The 13,493-nt window shown below is 39.7% G+C and overlaps 1 protein-coding gene across 3 annotated transcripts in view; it reads right to left on the reverse strand.

Annotated features, from left to right (window-relative positions):
* Nucleotides 1–13,225, reverse strand: part of RANBP3L (RAN binding protein 3 like) — a 56,695-nt gene extending 43,470 nt beyond the window's left edge. For all 3 annotated transcript variants that reach the window (XR_012158866.2, XM_073343769.2, XM_073343767.2), the window contains exon 1: nt 12,591–13,225. Coding sequence is in view for 2 of the 3 variants with exons in the window: in XM_073343769.2 (XP_073199870.1) it covers nt 12,591–12,858 (268 nt within the window). In the remaining variant the exon portion in view is untranslated. The remainder of the gene's footprint in view (nt 1–12,590) is intronic.
* Nucleotides 13,226–13,493: the final 268 nt, after the last annotated feature.

The following is a 13,493-nucleotide window of genomic DNA, read 5'->3' on the forward strand; positions in this document are numbered from 1 at the left end:
TTCTCTGCAGCGCCAGGCTAGCCATGCAGCCACTGTTTTCAAATAGAACCTGGTCATTTACTGGTTCAGGACCTTTCGTCTTCCCTTTCCAGGAAGAAGGGGCTGTGCAGTGGGGACAAGCTGATTTGAGTTGTAGTCTATTCTTAATAGATCCCCATTTTCATTCCCCCGCCCCCAACATTTTCTAGTTATTTCAACCAGTGGACTCAAGACCCCAGTTCTGCAACTCCTTTCACCCGCGATTTGCCTGGGATCAATTACTCAAGCTCAGGCCTTTATACCACCCCAGTGCAGCAAGCAGACTGAAAAAAACCCTTGCTTTCAGTAATGAAAGGCCCGATGTAATTGCAAAGAAAGAGGCAAAATTTGGCCCACTCCAGTCATTTGGCGTCTTGCCATAGGGGTGACCAGATAGCAAATGTAAAATCGGGACAAGGGATCAGGGTAATAGGCACCTATGTAAGACAAAGCCTCGCATATCGGGACTATCCCTATAAAATCAGAGTATCTGATCACCCTACTTGCCACTCACCATTTAAAAACCATTGAGATGGCTGAAACCTCACAAAAGTTGTGATTTTTATAACTGGGACTTCCCACAGGATCAACACATTAAAATATCTACCCTCCCCCAGAGTTCTGCAAACATAAGAGTGACATCTTTATCTTGGTTTGCATACCCATTGGTGGTCAAACTGTTCTAATTGCACAATCAAAAGTCCCTTAATGGTATAATAAGCCTTCCATTTGAGCAGGGGTGGCCAAACCAACTTTTACAGTTAAAAAGCAGCTCACAGAGCCCCCGCCCCCCTTCTCTACCTACCAGACTGGAGGGGCGGGAAGCTCAGGGCTTCTGCCACCCTCCGCTGGGGTGTTGGGCTAGGGGTTTCTGCCAGAGACAATTGGTGTCTGCTGAGGGGGGGAGGGGCATAATTTAAAGATTCACCTCCCCCCAACAGCTTAAGTCACGCCCCCCCAGACCTCCCCCTTACTCTCAGTAGCCCCTCCCTGCAGCCCCCAGGTGTTAGCTCCCTTGTGGAGAGGCCCTGGCAAACAGCTAGGAGCTGCAGGGAGGGGCTGCTGCTTTAGCTCCATGGGGAGAAGCAGCAGCTATCCCTGCAGCTCCCAGCTGTTTGCCGCTGCCTCTCCCCATAGCCACAGCTCCCAGCATGCTGGCTCCAGCAGCTGCAGAGCAGTGATGGGGCCCAATTGCACCATGTAACCAAGCGAGGCCAGCAAACCCTGACAAATTGGGGGGAGGTCACGCCTCCCCACACACACATTGCTTCTGGCTTCTGCCCAGCAGAAGAGGGACTCAGGGCTTCAGCCCAGCAGGGCGTGCCTGCTGGGGCTCGGGACTTCAGCAGGAGCGGGGCTGAAGCCCTGAGCAGGCACCTCTCACAGGGCTGAAGGCCTAAAACCCCCCTCCCTGCAGGGCTGAAGTCCTGAGTCCTGGCAGGTCCTCCTGTGGGACTGAAGCCCCGAGCCCCGGTACATGCACCCTGACTCTCGAACTTCTGAAGATTGTCATATGTGGCTCGGAGGGTCAGTAAGTTTGGCCACCCCTGCATTAAAAAGTTTAACATTTAGTAATAAAATGTTTGAACAATTGTTAAATTACCCATGTAAATAAGTATTGCTCACAGAAACCAGGTGCAAAAACATGAAACTGATTATTTATCACTGAAATGAACTGGTAGTAATTTAAAAACAAGGTAATAATTGTAATAATTAATAGTGAGTGTTACTATAGTTATTCTTTAAATTTTCAAAGTAATTTACAAATATTGTCGCCCATCTTGCAGTCCTTAGTCTTATTTTGACTCCTGCTTACCCAAGAGCTGAATTTAGTCACATCAGTATTTCTGGCAATGAAATGCTGACACATCTGCGATCACCAAAGATTTCATGGTTGTCACTATATTGCCCACCATAGACTTTCACAGTGAGAGCACGAAGAGAGCTTTGGCTCCACAAGCACAATCCCCTACAACTTCAGCTAAAGGAAAATCTGTTAGCTGATAGCAGCAAAAGACAAATGCTGCAGCACTTAGATGAGCAATTCCAATTCTATCCAGCAGAGGGGGAAGTAGCTCTCAACCTTTCCAGACTACCATACCCCTTTCAGGCATCTGATTTGTCTTGCATATCCCAAGTTTCACCTCACTTAAAAACTATTTGCTTACAAAATCAGACATAAAAATACAAGTGTCACAGCATACTATTACTGAAAAATTGCTTACTTTCTCACTTTACCATATAATTATAAAATAAATCGACTGGAATATAAATATTGTACTTACATTTCAGAGTGTAGTACACAGAGCAGTATAAACAAGTCATTGTCTGTATGAACTTTTAGTTTGTCCTGAGTTCACTAGCGCTTTTTATGAAGCCTGTTGTAAAACCAGGCAAATATCTAGATGAGTTGCATCTGAAGAAGTGGGTTTTTTTACCCATGAAAGCTTATGCCCAAATAAATCTGTTAGTCTTTAAGGTGCCACCAGATTCCTTGTTGTAGATGAGTTGATGTACCCCCTGGAAGACTTCTGTGTACCCCCAGGGATACATGTACCTGGTTGAGAACCACTGATATAAACAACAGTAGTTCATTGAGATATTCATTTATTAAATACAAACTATTTTTCTCTCTTCCCTACCTCCCCAACCCCCCATTTATTAAGGTTCGAGCTTAAATACTAAAGGACACTTTCAAGTTACCTCTTAAAATGTAAAATTCAGCACAATATTTTTAAGATACATTTACCATTTTAAAGCCTGTAGCATATTGCATTAGCAAAGAAAGAATTGAGAAAGGAACTCGCTGATTCCACATCAGCTATCACTGAGTCACCCTGGCTAGAGCTAGAAGGCTGCAGGAGTTAGAAAACCCTTTGCCAGAACACTATTAACTTTTTGTTATTGAAATAACAATTCTAAACTGGGAATTACTGAGGAAAGATTTACAATTGGTTGGTTTATGGCAGAAAATTGTGGAGCTAGGATATAATAGTGCTCATTAAGACATTAATAGGTGTATTCTGTTTTAGAAAATAGAATCACCATTAACTCCTGTGCCTGAGGAAAGAGCTCTTCTCAGAGCATTTAATGAGAGGTTACTGATACCACCTGGATCAAGTCATGTCATTTTCAGGGATCTATGCTGCTGCTACCAAAAACAGGGGAAAACCCCGTGTATCCCCAGTAGTGTGGGTATTGTGGGTGTTCAGGCCATGCAGCATTCTCCTGGAGTGAACCCATTAGTAATCTTTGTAAAAAATAAAATCCTATGTATCAAATTATAATAAACTTTTTAAATTTCTAGCATGTTTAAATAAAAATATTGTACAGACATCCTAACTAGGAATGAGTGATGCAGACCTAACTAATCAGTGCTGTACAGCCAGTAACACTGGGGAATTTGCACACTCAAATGACTATGTTAATTATAAAGGTCTTGGCTTAATTTGTGGTTTCTGCATTGCTGAACAGGGTTGACACTGTCAGTGCTGCTGCATGCTGGGAAAGGAAGAGGGAAGAGATGGACAGCTTCTTTGTTTCTTTAGCATCAGCAGGGGGCATACAAACAGGCACAGTGACTGGCATAGTGTCCCAAGGAAGAGGTGGCCCTTTGTCATTAGCAGCAGTAGTCACGGACATACACACAGACAATGAGTAAAGGCCAAGAAAGGGGAGGGGTAGGATTGGCAGCCCACCTCCTCATTACAGGGAGGAGGACACACAGACAGAGTCTGGTGAGAGGCTGGATAAAACCAGGTTGCTCCAGTCCTGAGCAGTTCAACTAATTTTGGGTGAAGGAAGCTGTTGGGGAAAAAAAAGTCACCGCAGAAGCTTGCCAAAGGAGTTGCCTCTGAATACTAGGACAGGAATAATCCACCACTCTCAGCCACGAGAAGGAGTGCCTGCCCATAAATAATCCCCACTAGACTCCTTTTCCCTTTCTACAAATCCCCTGAAGCTGCTGAATTAGAAAAGACCTGGCCTAATGTCTCCTGCCTTGAGAGTTGTAGGATGATCCCATGCCCTACGGCAAGTATTAGAATTGCCTGGTTAACTCATTTGTGAATCAGCTGGATGGCCAATCTTGGTTCCAATATACTGCTTACATGTGAGGAATTGAAACCTGGATCTGATATTCTGTTCTCCCTTACATATGAGGGATTCAGATATCTGGTCTAAAACTTACTCTTCCCTATGTGTGTAGAGCATGGATCCTAGCCACAATATTCTGTTCTCTTCCATCTGCTCAGATCATGGCTCCCAGCACCATCCCTCTGCTCTTCCCTACATGAGCTCTGAGTTCTGCACATATAGGGGAAAGCAGAATATTTGAGCTGACATTTGAGTTCTGTGCACATACACGAGGGCGGAATATTAGAGCTGAGACTGGCGGTGTGGGTCTCCGAGGAGTATTTTTCCCTATGGCAGTTTTTAAAGAGTCTCACTTTTGATGAAGGATTGTGCAATATAAATTCTTATTCATGATTTTTTTTAAATCAGTCATTTATTTCATCACTTCTAGAAAGCACTGAAATGTTAAAAATGAAACGTAGGTCACATTATGAAAAAAATCTCTGTGGCTTTTACTTCCTTAAACAAAACAACCAAAATAGGATGACGAAAAGAGGATGCTGGGAAATGTTGGGTAATATTGTACTTACAGTATACAGACTATATTTTCAGACTTCAACCTGGTCTTGCACTTGTCGTACATTTGTTTAAGCACTGTCACCTCTGCATGCAGGTAATAGGTTCTATCAACTGCACGTGCACAAATAGAGATCGTGTTTTTAAAATTTGTTTCGGGGGAGAAAAGAAGATCAGACTTGGAAAAACATGACTGCTGGATGCTGAGTGAGCACAGGAAGCATTAAGCAGAAAGACAACAAGGATATAGCTGAATCCAGGATGTAAAATTAAGGCTACATTAAGTCTACCCGTAATGTGAAAAAGTCTGTTTACCCAGCTAGGTGTGTGGTAATTTCAACCTGCAAAACTGTAAGGGTTACTTTTATTTCTATTGATTTTCTGTTTTCCCAAAGTTGAAGTTTTTTGGTTTTTAATTTAAGGAAGTTTTTGGCTGGTTTGGGATTACTGTTGCATATTGTCCTGAGGACAGGTAAATGATCCGTGGCCTCGGAGGACAGATTGGAGGGAGGCCTGAACTTAAGTCCAGCTCAGGTTCTTGGTCAGAAGCAAAGACCAAGGTTGCTGTCAGTGCCCTGGCTTCAGACATCCCAAAGCATGAGAAAAACCTAAAAAACAAAGGATGAGAGATGGGTTCATGGAAAAAAGACAACAGTTACAAATTGTTTTCTCTTTGCAGTTTGCAAAATTAATTTGGGGGGTTTTTTGGATCTGAAAATATTTAAAAAATTGTTTTACCTTCAGTGTCCTGAGATTCACATTTCTGCAGCTGTTTGAAAACTTTTTTAAAAACAACAGTTTGAAATGTGGATACCTAAAGTTAGGTATCTAAATATATATTTATACACCTAAACAGAAGTGCCTGTATCTCCTGTATGTTGTACTGTAGTAGCCTCCACTGACTTCAGTAGCATCTGTGAGTGCACAGCAATTCTGAAAATGAGGCCAATTTTAACATGGATTAAGATTCCTAAATTTAGGCATCTGCATTTGAAAACGTCAGTTCTGTTTTTTTGGGTAGTTCAAAATCTGTATTTTCTTTGCCAACTTTGACTGTAATTATAAATCAGTGCTGGCTGCCTTATGTTAATGAGTGCTGTTGTAGCCATATTGGAACAAGGATTTTAGACAGACAAGGTGCGTGAGGTAATATCTTTTACTGGACTGACTTCTGTTGGTCAAAAGAGACAAGCTTTCAAGCTAAAGAAGAACTCTGTGAAACTTTAAAGCTTGTCTTTCACCAACAGAAGTTGGTCCAGTAAAAGATATTACCTCACCTATCTTGTCTCTCTTAAATAAAGGAAGTAAATAATTGATTTTCACATACAGAGTTCTGCATTCCATTCCAGTCCATCCCACTTGCTAATGTTCCATTTTGGGTGAATTAGAAAACCAAGAAACCAGTTAATTCTGACATAGAATCATAGGACTGGAAAGTAGGGTTGCCAATGCCAACCCTCCAGGATTGACCTGGAGTCACCAGGAATTAAAGATTAATCTTTAATTAAAGATTATGTCATGCAAAGAAACCTCCAGGAATACATCCAACCAAAATTGGCAACCCTACTGGAAAGGTCCTCAAGAGGTCTTCTTATCCAGTCCCCTGCACTCAAGGCAGGATTAAGTATTATCTGGACCAGCCCTGACAGGTGTTTGTCTAGCCTGCTCTTAAAAATCTCCAGTGACAGAGATGCCATAACCTCCCCAGGCAATTTATTCCAGTGCTTATCTATCCTGACAGCTAGGAAGCTTTTCCTAATGTCCAACCTAAACATCCCTTGCCACAATTTAAGCCCATTATTCCTTGTCCTATCCTCAGAGGTTAATAAGAACATTTTTTCTCCCTCCTCCTTGTAACAACTTTTTATGTTCTTGAAAACTGCTATGTCCACCCTCAGTATTCTCTTCTCCAGACTAAACAAACCCAATTTCTTCAATCTTCCTTTATAGGTCATATTTTTGTACATATTTAATAATTTGTATTGCTCTTCTCTGGACTTTCACCAGTTTGTCCACATATGTTTCCTGAAATATGGCATCCAGAACTGGACACAATACTCCAGCGGAGGCCTAATCAGCGCGGAGTAGAGTGGAAGAATTACTTAGACCAATTAGGTTCTCCCTACTTTACTAGGGATGTACCAACACCTAGCTTTTGTACTACAGTTTGCATGACAAATATTATTCAGGAGCCAGCCAGTCAAATTTGAAGAAAGTAAAATGTTAGTAGTCATTATTAATCTTCCAGGAAAGCGAACATGAATGCTAGATACTGGCTACACCTTACAGAATGAATATTCAAAATTAGGCTAAAACTGGAAAAATCTGTATTTTAAAAGTTTCCCCACACAGCTGGCCAGTCTTTTCCAGGCTGTTTTGCTGATGTTGTGCTACTGACCCTGTTGTAAGGCAAGTATCTCAAATTTTCACTGCTGTCTTTCACCCAGTTCACAAATTGAGAGGCCTTAAAATGGCCAGCAAATCCATCACGATCTGCCACAGCCTTTGCTACTGTTAGAAGTCTTTCCCCTATATTGTATATATTTTGTGATGTGGCTCTTTACAAGTAAGTGGAATCCTGCTGCCTGACATCTTCCTTGGATTTTTTATTCTTTCTCATTCAGAATTTTGGTCTTTATAAGGGCTCAGTGAAATGCAGAAAGCACCAGTTTTTAAACACAAAAACTATTAAATGAGAATATCAATGTCTGTGAATATAATTTCTACCCTTATATATTTTGGTACAGTGTTGTATAGTATTAGCAAGCTTATGCGCTCCACTTATATTGTATCATGTTTTCACTAACATTTGATTATTATTTGCAGAAATTAGTACAGCAATACTTACATGAGCTACTGTAAAAACTATTTAACTGTATGATGACTCCTTAGAGGAAAAAAATCAGAACCAGTTTAAATGTTCTCTAGCGCAAAAAGACATTTAATAGCAGTGGGACATTTTTGTTTGCCACTTTTAGCATCAAACCACAGACACTGTAACCAGAAAATTGTCTGAACCAAGTTAGGCCCGTCAGCGCTGCAGTACAATCTGCATAGTGTACTGTTAAGTATAGTATAATATGGCCTTGTCCACATACTTTTTCTAAAAATAAATGGAATCCCCACAATTGCCCTCACCATTCAGCTCCACCTTATGATTGTGAAGACTGCCTTTTTCTTAATGTCAATATGTTTCTGTTTTGCTGAGTTTTCAGACAGAAACAGTGTCAACATTCAGGAGATATGTGACTATATTCACCTTAATGGGTTACTAAACTTCAAAACGTAGTGATAATAATTTGATTGCTAACCCTCATAAACAAGCAGCCAAAGCACTTAGATGAAATACTGTAAACCTGAAAGAAAAGTACAGCTATTGTAAATCAGGTTTGGGATTTTATGTTTTCTAGCTCCTAGGAAACAACATTCAAGAAGTAAAATTAGAGTATATGTGGCATGTTTTGCAAAGTTTTAATGCTAATATTCTGCAGACATATTATTTCAAGTGATATACTATTTAGCTATCTTGTGAATGTCTTGGGAGAAGCAGAGAGGAAAATTAGATACCTCGCTTATTGTCATTTTGGTTATTACCTCTTCAAAGGTACTTGGATATTACAGTGATGGACACTCACAGGAGACATAAATAGACAGACAGATAGGTTTGCCCTACCATTTATTAAAATTTGTAAAATTTAGAGTAATTGATCACATTTAAAAAGCATTACAATATTATTGTCATGCAGGATATTCAAAACTATTAATGCTAAGAACAGAATAAAACAAATATGGTCTAAAATATAGGACAGATTCTGATCTATTATAAATTGAAATAGCTCCAGTGAAGTCAAAGGAACTACATTAACTTTACACTAGCTGAGGATTTGGCTCTAAATTTGTCTCAGAAAAGCACACATCAGAGTTAAGCTACGTACTGATATTTCCATCCTTCACTATTGTCTATTATCAGAAAAAAAGTAACTCCCTTCAGATGCATAAATTACAGAAGCAGACCAAAAAACACACGATAGTGCAAAACCAGCGTGATGTTTTTCTATATAAACTTATTTTGTTTCAGTTCTAAAACTGCTTCTTAGCACATTACTTTTGGATACAAAGAAACAACTGTCTACATTCCTATAGATACATTTCAGCCAAAAATCAATGAAGCCTTATGGCTAAAAACAGGACAAAACATGCTGGGCGAAGTGTGGTTTACATTTTATAGATCTGATTAAACATCACAATTTAAAATTTACATGTGCTCTCAGGCAAGTGGGTGTGCAGCAAGGATTTCAGCCAAGCTCTCAGGTCCCTTCCTATCCCTTTGAAGTGCATAATCCTAGTTTTCATTGCCAAAACTCAAGTGAGGAACATTACATGGGACGAAATTAGAGATACAGGAAAAACAGTAGTTTAAATCTGTAAAATGCAGAGCACCTCCTGCAAGACTTTTAGACAAAGACTTTAAAAAAATAGTAGCCTACAGTTAGGGGCCTAAATTTCTATGTATGTTCCTGAATAACAAGTCTGTTTTTTAATTTCTGAGCAACCATAAACTCCCAATGAAGTCACTGGAAACTGCTGGTTGCTCAAAACTTATGAAAATGAGACCAGTTATTTAGAAACCTAAGTATGGACCTGGGACTCTAAGTTTAGACTCCAATGTTTAAAAAAAAAATCTTGGCCTTAATGTCCTTGACTCTATTGACTTCAATTTAAAAGGAGGTGAGAGTCCTCAGAAGTGAAACCTACAGGATCACATCCCAGAAAAATTAAAATAGTCCCCCTCCATCTTGATACACAGCCAGTTTTAAATCCATATACGATAGCAACTCTCTCCCAGCTAATTTAAATATATTTTTCTATTAAGATTTTGTGACACAAAGAAACGCTTTATTAAAGTTCAAATACTCTACACCTACTGTATTCCCTTTATCAGTCACAAAAAAAGCAAAACCATGAAATATAAAACAGGTTAGAGTAGTAGCATGGAGGTAAATTTGACTCTGCAGTCCTAGAAGGGACTATCTTCCAGCCATATCACATCATCAAACTGTGGTCCTGTCAGACTTCACAAGCTAAGCAGAAGTAGGTCTGACAAGTGCTTGGATAGCAGACATCCAAGGACACTGAAAGGTGCAACAGGACGTGGTTTTGGTAGTTTAGTTGGTAATGCACAATATTCAAACTTGATGTCTTAATGAGATGTCCACAATAGATCTGGTCAAAATTTTTCCAACAAAACAGTTTTCCATAAAAAGAAATGCTGATTTGACAAAATCTAAACATTTAGCAGGAATGTATTTTCCATGAAAACAAATATTTTGTTTCAACAAAGTCAAAGCACTTCATTTTTTTAAGGTCAAAGTGCTTTGTTTCAATCATATCATTTGACTTTTAAGTAAAAATGATAGTCAAAACAAAGCACGTCAACCTTATTAAAACATTTCAATAAGGCTGTTTCAATATTTCCAAAACAATTTTTTCAGAATTTCTGTTTTGTGAAAAATGTTGACTTTTTGTTTCAAATTGGGATGACAGAAAATTTTTAAGTGCCGGAATTTCCAGCAGAACAGAAATTTCAGGTTTCAACCAGCTCTAGTCCAAACTACACTAGTCTACACTGCAATTAAACACTCACAGCTGGCCCGTGTCAGCTGACTCAGGCTCATTCGGGCTACAGGGCTGTAAAATTCCTGCAAAATCCCAGTGCAGACATTCAGGCTCAGGCTAGTGCCTGACCTCTGGGACTCTGTGAGGGGGCAGAGTCCTTGAGCCTGAACCTAATTGTCTATACTGCAATTTAACTGCAATTTATAGCTCCGCAGCTCAAGCCCACAAGCCAAAATCAGTTGACAGAGGCCAACCGTGGGTGTTTTATTGTAGTGTAGACATACCCTACATTTCAGTGAAGAGATTCCTGTATACCATACAATGTGCTGATCAAAGACACTATATAAAAGGCAAATATACATTGTCAACCTCAGTTTCAAATTGCATGATATAGATACAACTTGTGGGAAAAGTTGTGACTGGAATGAGATAGGGAGTTACACAGCCCTACTCAGATCAACAATGATTCAAGCTTGCTCAGGAAACCTAGATTCCATTTCCAATGTATTTAGGAAAAAGAAAAGGACAGAGCATGTTCAGCTAACTAGGGCCAAATAACGCTTCTTAGAATCACACTTTTATAATATCTTTCCTATGTTATTAGGGTCCGAGATTGCAAATCCTTCATCACACAAATAGCTTATACTCACATGAATAATCTCACTGCTGACAATCATGTGACCAAGACTTTGCGGGATTGGGCCATTACTTGTTAGGCCATATTCACCCTTACATTAATCCTGTACTAGCCACAACTTTTGTTACTATAGGGCTCAAGCACCATCTGTGCAGTGGAATAGGAATTGAAGTTACCCAAATGGTGCTATTTATTATCCCATGCCTTGAGCATGCTTTTATAGCATAGATCTATGAAGGATTTTTTCTAAAAATATCCTTGTTCACACTGGTCATAATAACTTGGCTAGAAGCCTGGTCCCTGTGATGTTTACAAACCCAGCACATAGATACATTATGTATACAGCACTGGCCAGCACAGTTCCAACCACAATGTGAGCATTGGATAGGCTTAACAAAGACTTTTTAAAACCTCAAAGACTACAGTTTGTGAAAAAACATTATGCCTCCTTTCAAACAAGTGCGTGTCGTAAGTATTTTTGGAAGTCACATCACAATAATGTAATTTAAGCAGAGCTGCTATGCCAGCAGTAACTGTGCCACTAAACCAGTGAGACTGTGCCAAGAACAAAGAATTGCTTAATAAACACTCGAGACTCTCTGACATCCCCATGCTCACTATTATTATATATAACCTAACACTCCAGCCCATGCAGCGGTCAGTTTAGGAAGGGTCATAACAATTAGCATACAAATATTCAACATCACCACATCCTAATTAAGTGTTAGTTTCCTCATTTTACTTATGGAGAAACAGACATAGTGAAGTTAAGGCTTCGATCCAGCAAAGCAAATAAGTATATACTTAATTTTAAGCATGTGAATAAATGGGACCACTTGTAGTTAACATTAAGCACCTGCTTAAATGTTTTGCTGGATTAGGGCCTAAGTAATTTGTCCAGAACTATAAACTAAATCAGTGGCAGAACCAGGATTAGACCTCAGAAGTGCCTTACTCCTAGCACTGTTCTTAGTGCACTAGACCAGCTCTTGGTTTAGCAATAGTTTGTACTAATCACACACTCGTATTTTTATTGGTCAATTATGCAGAAACTGTTTCTTGATAGTGTCCTTCCTCCTTTTGAGCTGCTGTTAATAATTTCAGATAAATCACTTTCAAATACTTCCTCTTCCTGCTCCTCCATTTGGGGCTCTTTGGTGAGCCTAAATGAGACAGCCCTGCTCTTATTGCCAAAGTGCTCAGCATAGGACATAGCATTTAGTACAGCCATAGGAGCAAGTGCCACTTCCACGAGCTATGCTAGGCCAGGCCTTTCTGAAAGCCGCAAAAGTTTCAATGACACAGAACTCAGCATCCTTAGGAACAAAGAGACTAACTGGAATTAAAATTTATAGCAAAATCTAGACCCGGGACACCTCTGGGATTTCAAAATGCAACACTTGAACATGCAGTCTTTTTTAACTCAGCAGGAAGCACAAACCACAGATCCCTGCAGGTAGAATCATAATTTTAAGAGTTTAGGATGAAAAGCATTTCAGACCAAATTCAGTCTTCATTTACACCTTTGCAACCCCATTAATATTGCTGGGACAGCATGCATATAACTAAGAACAGAGTTTGGCCTTTATGCCTACAACTATCCCATTCATCAAAAATATGTTTGCTGTGGGAGCACACATATACAAAACATTAGTCATACAAAACCTACCTGTGTAGCATTCATCGCTGCAGTTTAATTCGCTGTTACCCAAGCTGGGGAACTGATTGCTGATGGTTTGTTTATGCACATGAGTACTGGTACCAGTAGCTTGGTTCACAGTCCAAATATCACTGGGACATCCTCTTCTTTTGGTGAGGTAAGGTTTGTCCTTCATGTGATGCACAGAGCTGACTGTAATATTGTTACCTGTACATGAAGGTCCTATCCCTGTATATAATGCATTTGCTTCACTAGCAGGAACTTCTTGGTGTCTCATACTTACGGTCCTTACAGTTTAAAAAAAAAAAATACAGTAAGCTTCAGTTTATCTGGCCCAGAACTTGTGGTTTAGTCTTACTAGCTCTTCTTTTGAAGATAAAAAAACCCCAAACCTAATTTCAGTAGTTTAAAATCCTGCATAGAAACTATGTTTTCCAAATAGCTGTCTAACTGCTACCAATTCCTGCTTTGCATTTTACTGTTGACATGAGCTTCTAATGCAGAAATTCAAAAGTAACACCTTGTTAAAGCAGTTACACCAGATTCAAAGAACATTGCTCCTGCACAAAATGTTGTAGATCAAATAAAGCAAGCCTTTACTGAGCACGCTCTTGTGTTACTGTCTCTGACAGCTAAGTGTAGAGTTCCTAGCACAGGCTGGTCTTTGGGAGATTATGTAAAGCCAGAAAGATTAACATAATGGGGTGGGCAGTGAATGACGCTAAAGTCACATTGCATAGCACTTACCAAAAAGGGGATAGAGAATGGTTTCAAAAGATTCTGTGTTTTTCTAGTCATTGGATCCTCAGAGGCAGAACAGCTTCATACATAAACCCTGATTACCTCGTTTTAATGACAACAGTAGAGCAAATTAGCAATTAACACTAGGTGTGTGAGGGTAAGTGTGTGTGA

Source organism: Lepidochelys kempii, chromosome 5 (genome assembly GCF_965140285.1).
Source record: "Lepidochelys kempii isolate rLepKem1 chromosome 5, rLepKem1.hap1, whole genome shotgun sequence".
Taxonomy (NCBI): Eukaryota; Metazoa; Chordata; order Testudines; family Cheloniidae; genus Lepidochelys; species Lepidochelys kempii.